The sequence below is a fragment of the Pangasianodon hypophthalmus genome, chromosome 3, assembly GCF_027358585.1.
Source record: "Pangasianodon hypophthalmus isolate fPanHyp1 chromosome 3, fPanHyp1.pri, whole genome shotgun sequence".
In the NCBI taxonomy this organism is placed as follows: domain Eukaryota; kingdom Metazoa; phylum Chordata; class Actinopteri; order Siluriformes; family Pangasiidae; genus Pangasianodon; species Pangasianodon hypophthalmus.
The window spans coordinates 8,543,990-8,561,111 of NC_069712.1; the positions used below are offsets into that span (position 1 = coordinate 8,543,990).

The following is a 17,122-nucleotide window of genomic DNA, read 5'->3' on the forward strand; positions in this document are numbered from 1 at the left end:
AGATCTCAACAGTAAAATGCAAAACAGGCCTCTCCTAACATCTTTGATATTTTACTTTTTTTTTTAATTACTTGGGACTTAGGAATATTGGTAATTAAGCAGACAGCTTTTTTTTTTTTTTTTTTTTAAACAGACCAACAAGTTCAAGTCAACATATTCAAGAACTGTACCACTGAAAGAGGCTCAGTGAACATGCTGTTTGGACTGCATACATGCTGTATGCAATTTCCCCACTGCGGGACAAATAAAGGAATATCTTACTCTTACTCTTGTTATTCACCCTTATCAAGTTTATGACTAATAAGAAAATTTCTCAGTCATGGACTATAAGATGCCAAGCCCTCTTCCTTTAGGCTAAGAAGTTAATTTGTTGAACTTTGGCAGTTAATTCAAGCTTAAAAGTCAATGGCATAAAATTGCAGTGGAGAAAGGTGGTCACTTAAGGGGGCTTTCATATTCAACTTTTGACAACTACTTAAAGGAACTGCCGACCACAACTAGCAATGAAAATGCATCCGGACTGACGTAAATACTTGTTTAGAAATGAGAAGTGTCATGTGTCGTCTCATCTTACCTGCATTGGTCTCTCCTCCTTTCTTTGGGCTCATGGGAGTGGTGCTGGGCTCAGTCGTGTCCTTCTCTTTGCCCTTTCGCCTGATTGGACTCAGAGATGGAGTGTTGGTCAGTGATGGCAACGTAGCCTGTTTAAAAAGATAAATAAATAAAAATTAATGGTTTACTGAAGATCTCAAAGCACAAATAGTTTCATACAGTGATTTATAACATGCCAAAATATCATCACAAATACAAATACATACATATATACAAAGCATTTCTTGTTTTTAAAACCACTGCAGTGTTGTTCTGCTCAGAAGCATCTTAATATTGTATTACCTTCACAGCTGGGCCTGGGGAAGTGTCATCTAGCACATGTGCACAGATGTTGAGGACCTTTAGCAAGTGTGAAAACAACTGCTCTGCCATAGCAACTAGGGAACGGTCACTCAGAGCAGGCCACGCCTCTTCTTGTTTGGAGGGCGCAGAGCTGGACTCTTCCTCACCACCCCATGGGCTTTTCATGCACTTTGGTGCAGCAGCTTGAGTTTCAGAATGGAAGCAGGACACAGACAGGTAAGGCAACAAATATCAAACCCACAAGAACAAACCTTGAAGAATATGGTACTTATGTCCTTTATGGTACCTTATCTGGTCCTTTTAGGTACCAACTGATTCAAATTTAAACAACAGGATGTAAGATTTTACAATTTCCATCAGTCCTGTATGCTTTTTGTCCTCTTATAGTATAACACCAGACTCTTTCAATCTCTCACTCCTCTTTGCTTACACTTCCATTCTCTCACTCTCTGCCCTGATTGGCTGTGGGCCTGTCACTGTGTAGCTGGATTTCTTTCATGCCTAAACTTGAGGCATGAGGGTGGTTGGCATATCTGAGCTGGTGTATGAAGTAGGTGTACAAATTCCCTGCCAATTCCTACCTGACACCCCTAACACATTAAAATAATAGAACTGTCAGGATGACTCACAAGCTCAGGACCTCTTGACACGATAATGTAATTTATTTTATTTTTAAAATAAATGAAGCACATTCTACACTGTATCTTTAAATATATATATAAAATACATTGTAAAATGAGGGATCCTTTTGTATGCTCTGCCAATCTAGAAAATAATTTGTTCTCTCAGTTCCTCTTACAGGGCCCTAATCACATTGCTAAAATTTCTAAAAGTGCTAAAAGTGTATTTTTGTGCTCATGCTAAAATGGCAGCATTAAATTAACAGAAATGGCAATTGATTATTTTCGGTCAAACCAAAATTTCATGATTGTGACAGTGTAAGGCAGGTGTGTACCAGCAAGCAGGTTTCCAGCCAGCATCAAGGCATCCTGATGAGCAGAGAGGTCCAGAGGGAACCAGGCGGAGGAGAGCAGGGACAGTACCATGCTGGCCACACCGACAATCAGCGACCTGCGGCTGTCTTCACTGCTGCCGCCCTGGCTCTGAGACAGACTAGAGAGAGAGCACAGATTATACAGCTTAAGACTTTGACTAATAAGGGTTAACAAGATACAGTGTAAAATAAGCATGATGTGCATTTGTTTCCCAGACTTTTAGGCACTGTTTTGCCATCTAGCAGGCACTGCAACATTAAGTTGTACTACATTAGTTAAAATGCTTTCCACAACAATCTTTACTGAAACATTCACAGTAAAACTGTAACATTAACATTTATATATGTTTAGTATAGTTATATAGTGTTAAATTTTTATATAAATGTTTACTTGTTATGCATCTCTCTTAAGTCCTACAGACGCTGTCATGACAATGATATTGTTAGAGCAAGTATATTACATTTTTTTTCCCCTCTAAGAGTGATTTATGAGTGATGCATCTTATACTGTGGAATTTATGCGTGATGCATCTTATACTGTGGAGCGACTTACTGTCTAGGAAATACTCTGTGCTCACCTGTAGGAGCGTGCTTGGCTGCGGTACTGGCTGGAACGCCCATAGTGGAACACAGGGGAGTTGACAAAGCCGCAGTGCCATCCTGTGCTCCAGGTGCACACTGGGAAATTGAAGGATAGCAGACATAGTGCCTCACAGCAGCCAAACTGAAGAGAACAGAGAATAGAAAACGTAATTAGGATAAATTTATGCCCTGAGTTTCATGTATATTTGAAGAAATCATCAATGGACTCAATTTGTATTGCTACAGAGAAAACTGCACTCAAATCTCAGCCTTCTCAAACTTACAGTCAGAGCTCTAGAGGTGGAGGAGGTAAGCGCGTGAGAGATGGCAGTGATGACTCGAGAAAGGTTGTTCTCCACTGTAACATCAGACACACCCGGTGACAGACTGTATCCTCGATATGTCCTATTAGAAAACACATGTGTTGCACTAGTCATTTGGAGGAAAAAATACCAGAAATACTATCAGGTTTAACTTATTATGCAATTGATCATTACACTGTATGCAATGTTACAGTGTATCTCGTAATATATTACCTTGAGATGTTATACAGTGATGTCATATGTCATAGCGTCAATAGTGTTTTTACCGTGTGATGGTGCTGACAGTAAACTGAGATGGTGGCTGGGTCTCATGCATTAGAAGCTGCAAGTAGACACTGCTCTGATCACGTGCAATGGCCACCACTGGATCTGCCTGAGCCTGGTCACAATCGTAGAACAACCTAGACACCAGCCTGGAAAGAGGCACACACAGGGTTTTAATTTCAACAGGCATAAACTGTAAAGTGAGAAAAGAATAAAGATGTTCACAGAGTACAAAGACTGTTGGCATTCCACTGATAAAAGACTGCATTCTCCCTCTGTGTGAAATCAGGTAGCACAGCCAGCCAGAGACAGCAAACAACGGCTTGGCTTCTTTTTGTCATGTACCAGGATCATAAATACTGTGCGCCGTTAAAGTCAACACCACCTCAGAAAGGAGTTCCTTGTCGGTAAATGCCTGGTACTTTCAGTAAGCAAGCACATTCACCCAAGCAAGTGACAAGTCGCCTGTGTCACCTGTAGTTTGTCTTTTGTGGGCGTGTACCAACTGCCACTGTTGTCACTTCGCCGGCAGATTAGAAAAGTAAGTTAACTGTACTAGTTATATATCTTCACCAGAGGCACTAAGAAACTAACTCAGGAGAGCTCGTACATGACAGAATAAGACAAAAGCACGGTTTTAATTTTTTTTTTCATTTTTTGCATGTCAAACAGTAAATAGGAACTATTTACAGACTGGAACGAGGTTTGTCAGTAGGAAACTGAAGGGGAAAAAAAAAACTACACATGCCTTATGATTGCTCAGAGGAATCATTCGAGCCACTGGTTCGGATTTGTTACGTATTGCTACACCTAATTTGCACAGAATTAAGAAGCAATCAATTCAGTTGTTGCCTATAGCTTGCCGTGACACTAAAATCGCAGCTCTGTGTTGTGAATGTACTTATCATATGAATGGTCACTGCCCTGTCCCTGTCCCTTTATTGTTTGTTTGCGTGAACATAGCGTTATGGCTGTTTACCTGCTAACAATAGAAGCCGCAACATGTCGTACACGTGGATCATCATCACCAAGAAGGTAAAGCACAACATCCTTTAATACTCTGTCCTGCAGACGCAACAACTGACAGATAGAGAACACACAGAAACATATATTAAACTGGGACTCTGTGCAAAAGAGAAATCAAATAATTTGCTTACTGCACGTTTACAACAGTGTACTAGAAAATTTCAAAAAAAGTAGCAATGCAGTCTGAGTGATCGTACAGCATGGGGAGTGACAGTACAGCATGAGACTGACACTGCTGCATTAGACAGACTTGTTTACCTGATTGGGCAAGGTCATGAAAAAAATGTACCATTACCAGTAAGAGTGAGGTCTGTGTAGCCTTACCCCAGTGTAGTGATGCTCTCCTCTGTGCAACTTCTCAGTTTTCCTCTCTAGGAAGCACACTAACCTGCAATCGAGAGTAGCCATGTTAGAGTCTTTAGCACTGCTTTAACATTGTAGTGATGTAATGTTAAAGCAACACATTTATAAAAGAATAAAAACCTAACAGTATTTTAATATCAGTATTAAGTGCAGTACGACAAATCTGAGTCTGAAAGCCGAGTTACCCTCAGACTCGTCTTACCGAAAGTCCACTTCTGCCAGGGTTTCTAGCAGCTCATTACGGACCAGCCAATAAGAGCAATCCCTCAGGGTTAAGAGGTCAATGAGGAGCTGCAGACCCAGCTCACTGAGACAGCTGCTGCACAGAGCCATGATACAGTGCTGAAACGAGAAACACACATTCATACACACACCTGAGTCTAGAGAAAACTATTTAGTATTTTTATACCCACGTGTAGCTGATTGGCTACACTGGCATGGCATGTACATGTAATACATGTTCTCACCCTCACAGCCGAACAGGCCATCTTACACGTCACTGAGGACTCATCCTTCAGACTGCGCTGTAGTAACGGTACAATGTCTTCCAGAGACACTTTGTTTCCTGAGACACAGAGAAAAAAAAAGAATGCATGAGAGTCAGAGATAAAGTGATGACTAAAGTTGTACTTAATTGTTTGAGCCAAAACAGAGAATACAATAAAAAAAAAAAGTTGTAAATATTTTGTAATTAATACATCAGGGCCAAGAACATTAACTGAAAATCACTAGTTTAAACTCTGTATAAAATTAAGTTCTTAACTCAATCATTTAGAAGCAACACCGCTGCACTACTCTGCATTGAACAACAAAGGCTGTTCACACTTTATATTTAATAAATCTCACACAAAAGGAAATGGGAAAAACCCACCCTGAGCAACTTGCATATTAATCTTCATAATTAACATGTGATCGTTAATTGTGTCCATGACTTTGCTGAAAAAAATGAGTAAACAAAATGAAGCTCTTGCTCTTTTTTTAGGCACTAACAACGAAACATGACCATTATCCCTTGGTTTGCAATTGTTAAAAACAATTGATGCAAAAGTTGACGTCGTCATCTCACAAGAACAACGAAAATACAATACCAACCAACAAATTAACACTAAACACACTACAAATATTTCAGCATAAACACATTCAATGTGTTTCAGGGTGGAGTTTTCCTTTAACCTGTGTAGCTTCTCCTAACTAGTACGGAATTTCTTTTCTATTTTTTATCTTTTTGAAGCTTTGCACATAGTTTTTCTGTGATTCTCACCAGTGGTGCTGTGGAGGCGTGCGAGCCACGACTCCGTGCTGAAGCGAGTCTTGAGCAGGATGGCTTGGATCAAAGCTCCACACAGTATGGCTGTAGCTCCCCTAATCTGAGGATCCCCGTGCTCAATGTACCGCAGGATGTCACTGATGTACTGCTGCTCTGTTAAACAAACACCCCAGCACACATTAGAGTTCATTTTGTCACCACAATGAGAGCAAATTTAGCTTGACATGCTGAAAATCATTCAAGACAACTGAACAGTGAGTCAATCTGTTGTGGAGCTACGTGCTCCTGGCAGGGAAAAGAAAGAAACCTTTGTAGGCTAATTGTTATTGTAGGCCCAGATTGTGCAGCATTTTAACAATGTGACAATCTGCATTACGGGGTAGTGAAGTCCATATGGTTAGACTACAGATTTCGCTATATCAATGTGTTAAAAATCATTCATTTGGGTTTACTGTCATGTCAGACTACACAAGAAATAAAATGAGAATGAAATTTGTGAGTGCAGAGCTCCAACAAAGCACTCAGTTACAATCAAAATAACCGGTAAAAAGCTACGCTATGTTACATAACACGTAACGTAAATGTAATCTACATGTAGAAGTATCATATGTAGAACAATGGACACTGGTATGTAATTCCAGTTGCAATATACGACAATAAACAGCATATTAATTTTTCAGCATTTTCTTTTTAATATAATTTTATTCCAAACATATTCCAGCGTCTTACCATCTGTCTGCTGTCCATCCAGGGGCTCCAGGTAGAGTCTGTTAAAAAACGTTTCAGGGAGAAGAGCTGCTGCAGCTCCTACGCAACTGACAGCTAAAGCCTTCACGCTCACACGGACCTCTTTATCAGGAACCAGCCCTGCGAATCACATGCACAAACTGTCAAAATAAAATGTCACAGGCTCATTTCTAAAACCGCTATACACTTGCTGACCAAAATTTAATTTGCACATATTTAACCCTGAATTTCTTTTCATGTTTCACAGCACTTTCTAGGCACAATGAATGAGTGATGTTCTTCCAGTTCTTACCATTTCTTTGGCCAGTGAGCAGGAAGGAGGCTGACAGCAGCCGCACACAGTGCACCAGAGGCGCCTCTGCCGGATCAGTGTAGTGTCCGATGTCCCCTTTAATCCTAGACAGCTACGACACACAGGCAAAATACATAAAAATTTAAAATGCATTTTCAGCATTAGTGTGTTCTTTTGTGAAAATAAAGAAAAGGTAGCAGTGTAGATAAAAAAAAAAAAAAAGTTCACTAGAGAGTAAAATTTTAAATGAAGGACATATGGGAAGAGACAAAAGTCTGTATTTTTTTTTTAAAGCACATGAAGCTTTCAACTATTTCATTCCTGAAGTATAGTAAGTGGGCAGTGACATGGATTACTAAACTCTTTCATACCACAAATAAACAAGCCCTGCATGCACTGAAAGCCTGTTTAGGTGATGTTTAGGGAGACACCTCACATAATTAAAGCATTCTTGCGGTCACTCGTTACTTTTTGAACAGGCTAAATATTATGTGTGTTTGTATTTATAATCTAACATTGCACTGTGTGTGTGTTTTAACCTTGTTATCGAGGTCCACTGGCTCCAGAACCTCATCCTTTGGTATAAAGCGATCCACGCTGCTATCAGAAGCTTGTCTGTTGTGGCCTTTACCCTCCAGTAGGTGAGGCTTACTCAGTGCTGGCAAACAAATATGGACAACCACACATTTAACTATTTAAAAGAGAGCAAGACAGTGTATGTAGCTTGTAGTGAAGTTTTGCAGTGAATTCACTACATGGTGGGTAGTAGATAAAGATTTTGCTAGATAAAAACTGTATTAAAAATCGTTTGTAAGGTCATGTATAGTGGTGCTAACGGGCCATAGGAAGGTTCAGAAATGCAACAATGTGTCCATGATTCTTGGCGTCTCTGCGTGTGTGTATTGCCTGAATGCGGGCCGTACCCAGCACAGAGTGAGCAAAAGACTCTGGAGCTTCATCAGGTGCAGGAGCCACTCCCTCCTCTTCCTCATCCTGTAGAGTGCCTATCTGCATCCCTGAGTACTGACTCTCACTACCATCCAATACCTACATACACACACACACACACACACACCCAGCAAACCGATAAAGATCGTGAAGAACTAAGAACACATCAACATTCACAGACAGACATGGCCACAAACACAGGCATAAAAAAAAATAACACAAAAACAGACAGACATGCATTACTGTTTCTTACATAAGCACAAGATCAGGATAGTCCACTTCACAAGTTGCTATGAAAGACCAAAGCACTAATGGATTCAATGTAGATATTCAGCCAAAAACTGTACACTTTGTAAACAAAATCAATGTATATCCTCTGTTTTTTATTGGGAAAAATAGTTGCAGAGATGTAATTGCAGTTAGTGCTAAGTCAAACAGATGAACCTCAAAAATGCACAAACATGCATTCCTGATGCTAGAATCCAAATATCCAAAGGAGATCTCACCATCATGCTTCTTACTGAATATCAGAATTAAAAGTATAGAGGGTTATTTATGAACCCTTCTTTTGGGAGAAAGTGAAAACTCATTAAAAGAATAAAATGCACTTGACTGATTTTCTGTGCTTTCTGTGCAATATGTGCGTGCATGGGGAAGAAAGCTTTATTAAAAAAAAAAACGCAGATGAGCTCAAACAGGAGGATGGGAAGATTAAAACATAACCCTCATTCTGCCACCTGCTGACCTTGTCACTACTGCTAGCGAAGGAGACGGCAGAAGAGGAAGAAGAGGAAGAAGAAGAAGATATGGAAGAGGAGGCTGTGTAGGATGAAGAGGCCTCGCTGTCGGAGTGGAAGGAAGTGTATCTTACGAGCTCAGCGCAGTCCGAAGGTGTCACGGCCGAATCCGGCCCCTCTGTGGTCGTCTGGGAGCTGTCGCTAGGAGGTGACGATGACCCCGCCCCCACTGAAGAAGGATTGGTCTCGGAGAGCAAGTCAGTGGTGGCGCCCACGGCCCTGGCAGCACTGCTCGAGCTGCGACTCAGCATGTCTTCGTCTTCCTCGTCGGGTGTATCAGGTCCGCCCCCTTGTTCTGATGATGCGCTCAGGTCTACAGAGTCGCCTGGCTGCAGGGCATGCTGGGAAGAGCGCGGCTGCTCTGTAATTATGTCGGCCTGGCTGAGGGATGACACACCTGATGAGGAGGGGGCATCGCTGGAGCTTTCCCCTCCCACTGAGGCTGCAGGAGTTCAACATATAAATAAAAATAATGCGATTTTAATAATAAAATGAAAATTTTATTATTACAATTTTTACTATTTTTAATATTATTAAAAATAATAATTGATGAATGAACATTTTGAACAATTTTCTATTACAGCTGTTATTCAAATCACAGGTTTATACTAATGCACCAGTTATCGTTTCTATAGCAACAACTCATTCACAGGAACTTGTATCACAGACAATCCACACCTAATAATAAACAGACATTAACATGTACAGAGGGAGTCTCCAGTGTCAGGGGTTGGTAACACTCTGTCAGCAAGTTGTGCAATATGGGGAAGTCTATAGGACAAAGGACTTTGCACTTTGCAGTTTCTTAGTTACATGAAATGCTGTGTTTTTTGTCTCATTAACTTAAGAGAGAAAAAAAAAGAGAGGCAAGTGAGGGGACAACTGTTTATAGCTCCTATAACGTAAGTGATAACAGGAACTAGCTTGTTTTGTGGCTGTTCCACAACATTAATTGGAACCATAAATGGTTAAAAGCATGACATGTCTTCATTGTTGGTCAATTGCTTTAGTTTAAGAGGAGTAAAACACTTCAGGATGTGGTGTTATAGGAAAACAAATAATCACATCACCCCTTCATTGATTATTTTCCTATAACAGCATGCCCCAAGTGTTTTATTCCTTATGTTATTTATTGAATGGACATAATGAACTTCAAGGTCTTAAGTCCTACCTGTAAAGGAGCCTGTCGTGACCTCTGCCTTCTCAGGATCATCCTCCAGACCCTCCTCTTCCCCTGACAGGAGTTTACCTGAAACAGTTACAGCATGTTGGTGAAATGACCTCATAAAGGTATGAACTGTAGTGCACATTATGCAGTTTTAAATGACCTAAATGATTACAACAGAATGACATGTTCCAACATAAAAATGTCCCTCAATGTCTGATAAGCTGCTGAAGCAAGGTCAAAAAATAGCACCTACTTCACTAAATATAACATGCCGTAGCTAGTCAACTATCAGCTGTAACTACTTTGGTACACAACAATGCAAAAAGTTATAACTTTAGACTGACACACATTTTTTACAAAGGTAAATCAATATGCCAATATTCATTTTTGCACTACAAGCAATAATGCAGCATGATGAATGAATGAATAAATAAATAAATAAATCCTGCAGCTCTATTTCTGCATGTTTCTCTTAATATGGTGATGGAATCAAAAGGATGAGTGATAGAAAGGTTAAAAGGTCAGGCAGGACATCACCTTTCTGCTTCCTGAGGACGAGTGGACTGGATGTAGATCCACCAGCTGCACGCATGCAACAGGAAGTAGCGAGAGCAGCAAAAAGCCCCAGAAACCAAGGGAAATGGAGTTTAGATAGTTAGAGATTAGGTCAACAGACAAAGCAGAGGAGAAGTAACTGAAATCAGATGAGTGATTATTTCACAGAATGATTTCATGATGAGTTTTCCAGTAGGACATTAAGTGGAATAATAGAAATACTTATTCAACAGTCACATGCAAGTTATGAGGTACATACAGTATATGAAAGTAAAGAAACACTGTTAGAGATGTTAAGAGCTTTGTGTTAAACAGGTCTCACAACAGAGTTTCACTTTGTGGGATTTGTTTGTGAAATTTTTGCAATTCCATTTATGCCACAGTGCTGCTGAGTTCTCAAGTCTGATTAGTCAGAAGCTGTGGATTAATTGTCTATAATGACAGCTCTGACAATAGTGTCTGCTCAAATGGGTTCATTCTAATGCATTATTATTTCCAGAGTAACAACTTACACAGGGACTCATATTTAAACAACAGATTTTAAAACGTGTGATTTTTGATATTTTGTGTGAGCAACTATGGAAGGAGTCTCCAGTGTCTGTGGTAAATCTGTAACATTAACCTTTCCGACATAGTAAAGTCTTCAAGATGGGGGCTTTTTCGGCTTTTTCAGTAACATGACAAGCTGCATTCTTTCTGTCTTACTCACTTCAAGAGAAAGAAAAAAAAAGGGAATGACTGTTTATAACTGCTATACAGGAACATACTTATTTTGCGCATGCTAGACAATATTGTATGCAAAAATTAACAGAATAAAAGTACAATGTGTGTCTTTCATAAATAAAAAATTGGCAAACTGCTGTGGTATAAGAGGAATAAAACATTTCAGGACATGATGTTATAGGAAAGCAATCAACTTCATTGTGTTTTGCTGCTATTTTTAGTAAGTTTCCTTCGAATAGTTTTATGAAATTAAAGACTCAGAAGTGGAGTCTCGTTCCCTACTGGTTACACAAACACAACCCAAGTCCATGCAGGGTCAAAGTTGAATTAAACAGACCTAGGCAAAATCCTGATATCAAATGTGATTACTCTTTTCAGACTGCTGCTTTAGGGCCCGGACTGGTAAAATGTTACTTATCACATAGCTTAAGCTAATTCACTGAATAAGGATAAGATTAAATAGATCTTATGATGCCTGTCCTTAATGTTATTTAAAAACTGAAAGCTCATAATGTAATAAAGATCCTATTTAAAGATGCTATATCACAAAGGCACACATAAATTGCATAAATAACACAACAAAGTACCAATGAACTCAACAATGCTCCCACTGCGGGCACGGCTCTCCATCTCCTCTCTGAAGACACGGGTGTGTGTGATTTTGCCAGGAATTATGAGTGTGTTCAGGAGCTCAGGAGATGGAGTACGAAACAGCTGCTGCAGAAGCTCCAGAGATGCAGTTACCACGTTATGATCACGGTGCTGTGTGTAGTGTAGTGTCAGCTCATACACCTGATTGGAGACACACACCTTGATTAATATAAAGACTGAGGATTCGTACATCAAAAAAAAACAAAAATCACAGCCTGTCGATATACATTCTCTAAAAGATTAACACACACACACACACACACACACACACACACACACAAAGACACATTCTACAAAGCGATCGCACCTGGATGAGCTGTTCAGGTGTGGGGGACACGTCCGCTTCTTTCCGCATGACACCGAAGCTGCCTTTCAGACTGGTGCTCGCATCCTGCTGCTGCAGCAGGGGCATCAGGTAGCGCAGGGTTAATAACACACCCAGAATCAGGTGGCTTGAGTGTTCCTCATCCACCGGCACCACCAGACCTAGGAAAGAACAGAAAACATATGTGGAGAGAATGTGTAAAGAGAGAAAGAGAAAAGAGAAAATGAAAGCCCTGAGATGTATGCATGAGTGTTGGAGTAGTGTGTGTGTGTGTGTGCGTGTGTGCGTGTGCTTCACACCTAGCAGCACGTTAAGGAGCCAAGTGTAGAAGTAGTTGGTTCTGCGCGAGTGCTGACAAACGCTGACAGCTGAACTGGCTGCTGTGCGCCGAATAGTGGGAGAGCTGGACTTCAGATTTGCCACAAAGGCTTTTAGAAGCACCTACACACACAAACACACACAAACACACACAAAAACACAATTGTTCAATCTCCAAAAGAAATGGCCTGCACCACTTACTAAGTATTCTTCAAAAAAAAAAAAACATTTTTGCCTCATTTCCTCACTAACTGCAAACCAAGCAAGCATACATCCTGCTGTTTAAATCAGTGTCTATAATATAAGTAAAAGACATTGAATATCTCATATATACACACACACGAGATATTCAATGTACATATGTACACACACACACACACACATATATATATATATATATATATATATATAAACCATCAGCTAATCATTGGTAAACAGAGGTTTGGGGGAAAGAAAAAAAAAAAAAAAAAAAAAAGATTGTGGGTGGAAAAGCGTCATTGTGGTTAGTTAGCTTAGTCTCACCAAAAATATGAGAGAAACCTATCCTTTAATTGATGGAAATTTATTCTAAGAAAATAAAAACCAAAATTAGATATTCACAATTACTGGTAGCAGTGCATTTAGTACTTTGTGCCTCCTCCCTTTGCCAGTGTAATAGTACAGAGTATGCTTAATAATGCTTGATCAGACTGGAGAATACAGAGCAAGAAAGAGGGCCTCCATGGTCCTGGGTTCTCTCTTGTGGACTCCTCTTTAGCTCACCTACAGGTTTTCACTGGGGTTTCAGTCAGTAGAACATCAACGTCAACAGCTTGATTCTGTGGTCAGTGAATTTTATTTATGTGGATTTGGACATATCATTTGGATCACTGCTAGAAGATCCAACCATGTCCCAGCTGTAGTTTTTTGGCAGCTAATCGAGACCATGATGTTATACATCCTAACAAGGAGGAAAAACACCAGCACAACCTCATAGATCCTCCACCTCCACCACCAGGAAAACTCCAGGAGCTTATGCTAGTGTTTAAATCAAAGAAACGGCTCATACTGTGTGTGGAGGCTAAACGCACTTGCGTCCTCCCCCAGGCAGGTTCATACAAGCTCCAGATGTTTTAAACTTCTTAATTTATTTTCCTGACAGTGATTATGAGCATTTTCAGGCCACTAATTTTACAGCCACTGCCTGATTTATGAAGACCAATACACCTTTGTCTCTTTTCATTTCTCTAATCTTTCCCACGTTGATGATTAACTAAGGGAATAAGCCTCCATGCCACCTCATAGTGTAACATAAAGTCATGAATGACCACTTATGAGCTCTTAAACAATTAGATACAATTGAAACTCTGCTTCATTTACATTTTGGCGGATTTCAATAAATGTGACTAATTTTATAAGATTGTAAGATAAGATAAGATAAGATATTGTTTTTTAAAATATTTTTATTTCAATTAAAAGGTGAGAAGACTACTATGTTTTCAGTGTGACAATCTCATTAACCACAAAGACACTGAACATCTGAACAAAGACACTGAAAATAATGCCAGTTTAAAGAAAAAACAACCTCCATTTCACTCCAGAGGGAAAATGTAAGGGAAAGTGGGTGAATGAGTAAGACAGAGCAAGTGAGAGTCAGTGGGAGGAGGGTGGTAGGAGGGAGGGAGGGAGAGAGAGATCATGGATAATTGAAGCCAATCTGAATGAGTCACTCTCCACATTTAGAATATGAGGTCATCCTCATGCTCTCATGCCTGGAATCTGAGCAGGAAAGACACCAACAACACTGAAGCAGAAAAACATGTTAGATCCCCAGCTGATCCCCTGTATTACAGTCACATGACATAAACAAGGTCACATGTCTATTCCACACTTCAGTGCATGCTAAAAGGTCTGATGATCATTTCAGCAATTAATCTGAAGCTCCACTGTGAGACTGGACTTGCTCAGGAAATTAGAAAAAAAAAAAAAAATCAAAGAGCTTCAGATTTCCTTTTAAAAAAGAAAGAATATTGAATGCAATACTGTATGATACTATAAATGAAAACTCCCGATTCCTGAGCTGTGAAGGTAGGTTTCAGGATGAAAGCGCATACTGTCCTTGTTTCATTCACTATGCAAAGCAAAGCTCTGAAATGAATAACAATAACATTAATATAAATCATTTTGTTCTTCACTGGAGTTTCTTATTGTACCTTGATTTCAGTGTCGTTGGCAAAGTTCCCAAGGGCTGCCATTATTTTGGGGATGGAGGAAGCCAGAGTCTCCTGCACCGTCTCCTCCTGTCGCTTAGTGATCCGTGTCAGGCAGGGCAGCAGGTTCACGAGGTACGGCCTGAGACACGTGGGGAGAAAGCGCCAGTTATGTACAAATAAACTGTTGTTTAATGTCATATAAATCAAATTACAAACTCTACTACTGGGATTAAATTCATGCTAAAACTTTTATACACAAACAAATGTAATTCTGAAAAAAAAAAAGAATGTGACTATGAATTAGCAATTCTGAATATGTAACGAGACAGTTACATCTGGGAGACATACAATTATTACAGCAAGCTGTGGCCAATTTAATGTAGGTGCTTAAAATGTGAGTGCAGCCTGCTTATCGTACCTGCATTTCTGCGGACGCACGAGATGAGCGAGCTCAGCAAACCTCCACAGCGCTGCCCGCAGGCTCCGAGAGGCACCATTCTGAAAAAATAAGATGTATAGAGAACACTCGAGTTATTTAAAGGTGCAGTTTGGAACATTTAAATGTATTTCCAGACCTACAATCATCAAACAACGTTAAAGATAGCTTAGAATTCAAAATATTAATATGCATTGGATCTGCTCGGTTTCTTCATTTGACAGCTGTTTTCGTTCTCCCTGGAAATGACTGTGCTGAGCCTTTAAATGCAAACCACAAAGCATAAGCAGCTTCGTAGGAGGAACTGGGTCATGTTCATGTTCAAGTCACCTGACAGGCAGCCAAAGGTTCTACAAATACTTCTTTTAAAATATAATCAGCGAACAAAACAAACCATACCAAATGTATACCATCTCATTATAACAATGTTGTACACGCACATTTTTCATGACTATGATGAACGTTGAACATGGAATGCGTTTTACTGAGGAAAAACTAAACACGTCTACTGCACCTTTTTAATCTCCTTATAAAGCTCAAGCTGCAATCGAGGCAAGTTGGAATCCATCAACGCCTAGAGAGAGAACGGAGAGAAACAAATAAAATTTCATTCTGCATTATTTCACGTCAACAGGTTTTCAAAAAAAAAAAAAAATCCAATAATTAAATACATTTCAAGACTTCTCCTTTAAAGAAAAAAGATAACCAAGCACAGACTTCAGGAATAAGAAGCATGGAAGAACTCACTTTAATGATTTTGTTCAGGCACTCGTCTGCAACCATCCTGACGTCGGACTCTTTGTCATCGCTGCACAGCAGGAACATTTCCATGGCAATTCCTAGAAGTTTCTGGAACTCTGGGGACGTCCTGGTGCCAGAGCCGTAGTGCATGAAAGAGACATTATCAGAATCAGATCAAAATCAGAATCTCTTTAATAGCCAGTATGATGTACATACAGGAATTTGACTTGGTCTTGTACATTGGACAAAAAAAAAAAAGATAATAATAACAACAATAAGTACACTCATTCCACACAACATTCCCCAAAAAGATAACAATCATTAATTAATGACTTTATTATTGAACATATAAAAAGGGTGAGTTGCTTTTACAATGTAACAATCTGGATTCAGAGCTTTAAATTGTTAAGTTTTAAATGACATTCTTGTTGGAAAAAAATGCTGTCCTCAAGGTTTAATTATTTTTCAGCCAATGCCGCTAATTCATTCAGTTTATTTATTTCTCTACATTAACTATCTTGTTCGGGGTCGTGGTGTGTGTGTGTGTGTGTGTGTCACTGCACCTTTCCTGGAACACAGAGCACAATGCTGTACACACTCACATTCATTCACACCTGGGGCAATTCAGAGTAGCCAATCACCAGTAGCATGTTTCTGAGAGGTGGGAGGAAACCAGAGAACCCAAAGGAAAGCCACATGGCCACAGGAAGTACATGCAAAACTCCATGCAGTCAGTAACCGGTGCTTAAGGTTGAACCCTGGCCTCTGCTACACCACCATGTTGCCTGTCTGTCATTTTACATTTGAAGTGTTTTTTTTTTTTTTTGTTTTTGTTTTTAAATGCATGCAGCTGGTTGAATAATCTAAATCATATTGTAAAAGAATCAGGATGATAGAACAAGACTGTTGACTTCTATACAGAAACGAGCACAGTCCAGGTGACATGATTACTGTAACGTACTGTAACTAGCACATTGGAACAATAAGGAAAGAAACCCACAAATCTACACCTTAAAACCCTCCCAAGGTTTGTTTTCAAGTATAAAGTGGAAAAAGTGGTTTCCTTAGTAACCAAAGCACAGCCGGAGCTGCTAAGCGTGTTGTGAATTGGTACGCTTCTGAATCTTCACACAGCACCTGACCGTCTGTCATCATCCTGAGGATATTAATGTCTGCTGAGCTGCCCTTTAACCAGCGTGGCATTTTGATCCGTGTTAATCTGAGACCCGGTATAAATCAGTCGTTCATGTATTAATATCCTAAAATGTTCATTTCCAATCAGGTGACTGACGAGGTTCTTTCCTCCTTGAGTATTAATGACACGAGGACTAACATGCTCTGTTCAGTTCTCCTCACTGTACACAGCATAAACACGTCCTCAGTAATGAACTAATCTATGGGTTAAGATTATTCAGTCTTGTTGGGATACTCAGGATGGCAGAATGGCATTTTGTGCAGCAGTTACATTTGGGTACTTGTGTACATGTATATTTGT

General features: G+C 39.8%; 1 protein-coding gene across 6 annotated transcripts in view; it reads right to left on the reverse strand.

Annotated features, from left to right (window-relative positions):
• The window catches only part of htt (huntingtin), a 50,305-nt gene that overhangs the window by 26,642 nt on the left and 6,541 nt on the right, over positions 1 to 17,122 (reverse strand). For 2 of the 6 annotated variants that reach the window (XM_053232558.1, XM_053232557.1), the window contains exons 3-27: positions 15,634 to 15,754; positions 15,401 to 15,460; positions 14,869 to 14,948; positions 14,451 to 14,589; positions 12,240 to 12,381; positions 11,923 to 12,101; positions 11,552 to 11,756; positions 10,224 to 10,268; positions 9,690 to 9,767; positions 8,467 to 8,960; positions 7,697 to 7,820; positions 7,313 to 7,431; positions 6,774 to 6,885; positions 6,464 to 6,601; positions 5,729 to 5,887; positions 4,935 to 5,032; positions 4,670 to 4,809; positions 4,429 to 4,492; positions 4,058 to 4,158; positions 3,081 to 3,227; positions 2,776 to 2,896; positions 2,488 to 2,633; positions 1,871 to 2,028; positions 895 to 1,097; positions 575 to 701 (exon numbers count right to left, since the gene is read on the reverse strand). In XM_053232558.1, coding sequence (XP_053088533.1) covers positions 575 to 701; positions 895 to 1,097; positions 1,871 to 2,028; positions 2,488 to 2,633; positions 2,776 to 2,896; positions 3,081 to 3,227; positions 4,058 to 4,158; positions 4,429 to 4,492; positions 4,670 to 4,809; positions 4,935 to 5,032; positions 5,729 to 5,887; positions 6,464 to 6,601; positions 6,774 to 6,885; positions 7,313 to 7,431; positions 7,697 to 7,820; positions 8,467 to 8,960; positions 9,690 to 9,767; positions 10,224 to 10,268; positions 11,552 to 11,756; positions 11,923 to 12,101; positions 12,240 to 12,381; positions 14,451 to 14,589; positions 14,869 to 14,948; positions 15,401 to 15,460; positions 15,634 to 15,754 — 3,500 coding nt within the window. The remainder of the gene's footprint in view (positions 1 to 574; positions 702 to 894; positions 1,098 to 1,870; positions 2,029 to 2,487; positions 2,634 to 2,775; positions 2,897 to 3,080; positions 3,228 to 4,057; positions 4,159 to 4,428; positions 4,493 to 4,669; positions 4,810 to 4,934; positions 5,033 to 5,728; positions 5,888 to 6,463; positions 6,602 to 6,773; positions 6,886 to 7,312; positions 7,432 to 7,696; positions 7,821 to 8,466; positions 8,961 to 9,689; positions 9,768 to 10,223; positions 10,269 to 11,551; positions 11,757 to 11,922; positions 12,102 to 12,239; positions 12,382 to 14,450; positions 14,590 to 14,868; positions 14,949 to 15,400; positions 15,461 to 15,633; positions 15,755 to 17,122) is intronic. The other 4 variants (XM_026933693.3, XM_026933683.3, XM_053232559.1 and 1 more) reach the window with 3 other exon arrangements.